At 30.9% G+C, this 6,465-nt stretch overlaps 1 protein-coding gene and 1 long non-coding RNA gene across 3 annotated transcripts; both read right to left on the bottom strand.

Annotated features, from left to right (window-relative positions):
* LOC149890917 (uncharacterized) lies at positions 1 to 2,431 on the bottom strand. Its single transcript, XM_090082950.1, has 2 exons — positions 2,008 to 2,431; positions 1 to 1,745 (listed from the first exon to the last, which is right to left on the bottom strand). The coding sequence occupies exons 1-2, from the start codon at positions 2,018 to 2,020 to the stop codon at positions 1,177 to 1,179; spliced, it is 582 nt and encodes a 193-aa protein (XP_089939076.1). The 5' UTR covers positions 2,021 to 2,431; the 3' UTR covers positions 1 to 1,176.
* Positions 2,432 to 4,655: 2,224 nt separating this feature from the next.
* LOC149890916 (uncharacterized) lies at positions 4,656 to 6,465 on the bottom strand. Of its 2 annotated transcripts, none has more exons than XR_016450995.1 (3): positions 5,541 to 6,465; positions 5,348 to 5,443; positions 4,656 to 4,852 (listed from the first exon to the last, which is right to left on the bottom strand). It is a non-coding gene; the product is annotated as an uncharacterized LOC149890916 (long non-coding RNA). The 2 variants fall into 2 exon arrangements; XR_016450994.1 differs by having other exon boundaries at positions 5,675 to 6,465.

The raw sequence follows: 6,465 nt of genomic DNA, 5'->3' as shown, positions 1-6,465 counted from the left end.
TTGATATTGATTTAATTTTATTTCATGAAAATTCAAGTGTAAACCTATTCTGTTGAATGATACATTCGCCAATACATAACGGAGGTCTATTTTCACAAATTCGTGTTTCTTTACGTTTTATTTTAGAGCAGACTCGACATGGTTTGGTTGGGAATTTTTTCTTTTCATTCGGTGGTATTGAAGACAAGTAGTGGAAGCAATTATTGGTGATTCGAGGCACAATTTCATTCAAACGTTCACCAAATAAGTCCGTAACAACTAATTCTCTAAACTTAAGCAAGGAAATTGTGTGATCTACCCCATATTTGCTGTTTAGACAGTAAGCATTAAACAAAAAAGTATCAAAGAGATAAAGTGCTACTTTTTTATAACATCTAATTGTCTTTCTTAGGCAATCATAGTACGATACCATTTGTTCCGCCCTATCTACTCCTGACATACATTGATTGTAATCTTTAATAATGTTGGGTTTCATTTTCTTCTCTCCTCTCCTGTTTGTCACTTCAATCATTTGCAACGAATGCAAGTTGCTAATCAATAGCACGTCTCTTTTGTCTTTCCATTTAGCAACCACTACACCCTCTCTGCTTCTGCTTATAACGTCTCCCTGTTTTAGTTTTGCTTTTGTACACTCTTTTGGATTTAAATTTCGATCAGTTCTTAAAGTACCACAAATATGTGTTTTTTGATTTATCATGTGCTTTGTTAATTTAAAGGAATTGTAAAAGCTATCGGTGTACAGGTGAAAACCTTTTCCCAGAAATTTTTCCATTAAATCTAAAACAATAGCTCCCGTTTGACCCAACAAATGTTTATCGAGAGTTGTCTCGCCAGAGTAGATTTTTACTTTTAGTACAATACCATCTGATTCGCAAAGCTCATAGAACTTGATACCATACTTATGTCTTTTATTTTTCACATACTGCCTGAATACAAGACGTCCCTTCCAAAGCATCATTGACTCATCGATTGATATATTTTTATTAGGACAGTAGATGTTATCCATTGCATTATTTAAGTGATCGAGAAGTCCAATAATTTTACACAAGCGTCCACTACCCGAATCTTCATTGTTAATAAAATGCCAAAACCGTAATATTAGTTGGAATTTATTTCGTGACATTCTTCTAGAAAATAAGGGAAATCTATAGAGACTGTTCTTAGACCAATAGTGTTCTAAAGATGGCATTTTGACACACCCCATATGAAGAAGAACTCCAAGGAACTGCCGCATATCACTGAATTTATTGGTTTCCAATCTTTAAAACGTGAGCTTCTTCTGAGGGGACGCTGCTTATTTATTTCTTGCGTTGCGTAGCGATTAGTTTCAACTGCCATAGTATTTATAAGCTCTTCTGTAACAAATAGTCTAAAGAAATCTGATGGTTTCTTGCTCTCCATGTTTATCTTCAAACCAGGATCCGCAGAAAATTGAATTTGTTTTACAATATTCGGCTCATCTTTCCATTGGTTTGAATTTCTAGATGGACCACCCGTTGTTCTAGCTCTTTTCGGCGGCATTAAAAAATCCTCTGCAGTGGCTGCTAGATGAACGTCTGTGTACTGATTGTCATCACTTTCTTCAGCGTTATTATCTTCAAAACCTGATTCTGATGCAGTCAAGCTCGAAGACGTAGTAGTATAAGCGAAAAATGAATCCGAATCTTCAATATCATCACCTTCACTATCCTCACAGTCTTCCATAATCATATGTGCTGATCCAATAGTGGAATATCTGTGTTGAGCTGATAGGAGATAGATAAATTTATAAATTATCAATTTATAAAAAAGAAATTACTCATCTATAAAACACATTAATTAGTATACTGTGTAAAAAATTCGAAGTGCACACTAAAATGTTTTTTAATGTATTAAAAAACATCTTATTGTGTACTTCAAATTTTTTTTCACATTTTCAATAACATACAATATAATGTGTAAATATATTTTAGCTTCTAGTCTAAAAAACACAACAATTTAGAATTAAGAAAACAAAATATAAATTACCTTGTTTACTCATGATAACTGCCAATGTGCATGTACAAAAAAATTGAAACACTATTTATAATAATAATGCATAAAATAAGCTACATTACTACACTTTTTCAAGATGTAAGTTTGAACTTGAAAGTTGTAATTAAGAAACGTAAGATGTAATTGAGAAATACAAAATGTAATTTAAAAGTCGCAATATGTAATTTAGAACATGGAAGATGTAATTAAGAAACGAAAGATATAATTGAGAAGATGAAAGTTGTAATTGAGAAAAGCTTATAATATATGTTTCAAATTACATATTGCGATTACTTATTTACATGTTGGGTTTCTCAGTTACATTTTAAAATTTCTTAATTACATGTTGTGTTTCTTAATTACATTTTGCGACTTCTAAATTACCTGTTGTATTTCTCAATTACATCTTACGTTTCTTAATTATAACTTTCAAGCTCTCAATTACATTTTGAAAAGATGTAGTCACCGCAATGAGTTATACTCATTGCAATGCTACGAGTACTTCGGCACTGGAGAAAAAAATTCCTTCGCCATTGCCAAACTACGAGTATACTCGTAGTGCTTTTTTTTTTTTGTCAGTTATATTCAGAATAAAAATTAGTATAGAATTATTTCAGATTAAAAATATTTTTTTTATGGAAATGTTAATATCTAGCCTTGGCAATCAGAATGAAACCACGCAAAACAGCCTCGGCAAAAATTAATCATTGCAGACATTATGGCTCGGCAAAGAAATAACGCGTAGTTAAAAATAGCTCGGCAGCGAACGTGTTAAGAAAGTCCTAATTTAAGAAATGACAAGTTTCGCATACATAAAATAAACATTTAAAGAAAAAAATTTAGTTATTTTATCAAACTAGATATCTAGTTTAAACAACAGAATTATTTTCCGCAAGTGATTCTTTTATATATACGAAATTTGTCAATTTTTAATTTAGGACTTTCTTAACGCATAGGACTTTGTTAGGTCACACCACGGTATGTTTTTATTTAAAAAAAAAAAAAAGTTGGATTGTTCTCCTAACTGCCTGAGCCGTTTTTAACAACTTAATCTAAAAAACGGCGTTAAAAAATAGGCGATTATTATTTTTTATCAATATTTTAATCAATAAATTGAGAAAATATATTGCAAAATATTTTAACTTAACATTTAGTTAAATCTAATACAAAATATTGTAAAATATCTAATATAAAACAACTTAACATTTAGTTATATCTAATACAAAATTTTGTAAAATATTGAAAAGTTTTGAAAACCAAACGATATTTTATCGGAACGTATCGTACATATCGAAACTCAAAAATATCGTTATACAATTTTTATCGATAAATTATGCGATATTTATCGCTAAAAGCGATAATGATATCGTGCATATCGAAACCCAAACGATATTTTATCGGAATCATATCGTAACATATCGGATATACCAATTCATATCGAAACCCATTATCGTAAAAAATATCGGTTAGTTTCGATATTTCGATAACGATACGCAGATGCTTACTATAGACGAAGCGCAGAAAAGAGAAGGGCTAAAAATGCACTGTCAAAAGCTATTTAAAGCAATAGTTTTTAATGCAAATTGCTAAACCTTTAAAGAAAGGTCAATCCAAGCTCACGAGGTAGCTTAGAAATTAGAAATATTTTGAGTGAATTTCGGTCAGCAAATATGCTTAAAGCATTTCATACATTAATTGCAAGCAATAATAATATTTAACGTTCAATAACACTGTATAACACATAAAAGCATGTAAAGAAGCCGTTATATGTTCCCATGTAAATCGATAGCGCTGATTCTGAATCTGGCAACAAAGTAATTCATCAGACAGCTTCTTCTGTTTTTTTCCGTCAAAAAATTTCGTTATCAAGACAAGAAAAGTCTAATATACCCTAATTTCTCTTGGGCTATTTGTCCAGTACCCAATATCTTTTACTTACCAATCCCTGCTCTACACCTAAATCTATACACCACCTCCTCTGAAAGTTCATTCATCCTGCAACCCATTTAACTCCCCCATCATTTCATATCTTAAAAAGAACTTAATGACTTGATGAATTTTCGTGGGACCTCAAATTAGGTATTTTCAGCATAAGGATCATGACTGTTGTCATAAATGATCTACAATTAATAGCTAAGAAATGTTTCATAGCACATGTTGAAAGTAACAATTTCTTGGTAACAATCGTACATATAATAACATGAAACTTTTCAAATAACTGCTCTATTATTACAAAACTTTTGGATGCAATATATCTTTAATGACTTCCCAGCCAAGATTGACAGACGGGTACCGTACGGGGCCCATACGGGTCCGCAACTGGGTCCCGTATGGGATGACCAACGGTATCCCGCTGAATCTTGGCCGCGGTTTCCATATGGGGCCCATATGGGTATGCCCGCTGGGTATCCCGTATGGGTCCCAGTAAAATCCCGTACTTTAAAACCGTAAGGGACCCATTTGGGTTTGCAATTGGGACCCATATGGGAAACCCATCGGGAACCCGCCGGATCTTGGCCGCGGTTTTCCTCTGGGGCTCATATGGGTATGCCCGCTGGGTAACCCGTATAGTTCCCACAAAGTTTGCCAATTGCAAATCTTGCAAAACTACGTTTATAATTTACAGATAAAATAAAACTGTATATGATTTGACTGTTTGTTTCAAACAAAATAACAATTAAAATTACAATGTCAAAATTGAGAGAATTTTTAACCATTCTTTAATCGCGTATCATCTGATTTCACGGTTGTTTCGCGAATTGGAAGCTTTTCCATCGTTTTATTTTCGTTTTCCATCGTTATATTCTCGTTTCGAAGCTTTTTCTTGTTTCAATATAAGCTGTAAAAAATAAAATTTAACTGTTAGTCTGAGATTTTATAGGTAACACACCAGGTTTTATTCATTTAATATATTATAAAACTCTCTACTCAACACTCTTCAGATAAAAAAATTGTTGTGATAGTAAATGTATAACATTCCTTTAGTTACTGATAAACAAATTATAATTTTGTATTGATATTGTATATATTTTTAAATAAATAAATAAACATATACATATTTATATATAAATATATGTATATAAATATATAAAAATGTATATATATATATATATATATATATATATATATATATATATATATATATATATATATATATATATATATATATATATATATATATATATATATATATATATATATTAGTAAAAACACTTATCTACAAACAACATCATTCGACTGAAACACTTTTACTTAAACTAACCAAAGATATATTTGAACTTTTTTAGTTAACTGTACCCAAAAAGTTAAAATTGGTAATTCATGTTCATCTTACCAAAATGTAAAATATGGAGCACCCCAAGGTACAGTCCTGGGTCCAAATCTCTTTAATATCTAGTTGTGGATATACCAAAATGTCTTGAATACATTTCTAAATGGATGTGTGAACCATTCATAAACCAATCAAAAACAAAAATATTAATTATGGCACCACCTAACATTCAAAAAGATATTATTATTAAGGGTACTTTTGTTAACAAGGAATGCATTTGATTTGTTGATTCTGCAAAAAGTCTAGATGTGATACTCAACAATCAATTATCTTTAAAAACACAAATAAATAAGACCGTTAAAAACTGTTACAATATAATGAGAAAAATACCCAAAATAAAACAATTCTTATCCCATAAAGATCTGTGCACCATTGTATGGTCATTATTATTTTCACAACTACATTATTGTAACTCCCTCTACTTTGGAATTGATAAGATACTACAGTCTGTTCAGAATTGTGCAGCAAGACTGCTCAGAATTGTGCAGCAAGATTTAACACCAGAATAGAAACTCAAGTAAATAACAAAGAATATAACAACTTGCATTGGCTAAAAATTAGAGAAATAATATATATTTCAAGGTCGTTTTAATAATGCAGAAATCTATTAAACAGGAAGCACTAACGTCGTTATGCAATTTAATTCAATACTCTATGCCAGAAAGAACACTAAAACTAAAAGAAACAAAATACAATAATCGTTTCAGCAATCAAGCATTATCTCAGTTTGGTCTTAAACTTTGGAATATACTTCTAAATACCATCAGTGACAAAAAAATACACAACTATTTTTTATGAAAAACTAAAATCATATTTAATGGTGAATGGAGAACTATTCCACCAGAAAACTCATGATTATTAAATTTTCTAGCTTTGTTTAATTTGTTGCACAGCTGAGCAAGTGTTTTGCCAACTTTTGGCAAAACACTGTAGCTGTGGGTAAACCCATAAATTTATTTATTTATTTATATATATAAAAGCCTGTCTAACTTATCTCAATCTACAAACTCTAGAACAAAGAAGGCAGTTAGGGGATATGATACAATAATTTAAAGCATTCAAGGGAGTTAATGAAGTAAATTGGTTTCATATCAATGCACACCACAAGTAATGTTAAAGGC

Source organism: Hydra viridissima, unplaced genomic scaffold (assembly GCF_058129835.1).
Source record: "Hydra viridissima isolate aposymbiotic clone 2 unplaced genomic scaffold, HvirCarnegie_v1 scaffold_3, whole genome shotgun sequence".
Lineage (NCBI taxonomy): Eukaryota > Metazoa > Cnidaria > Hydrozoa > Anthoathecata > Hydridae > Hydra > Hydra viridissima.
This window is presented reverse-complemented; position numbering and strand designations above follow the sequence as displayed.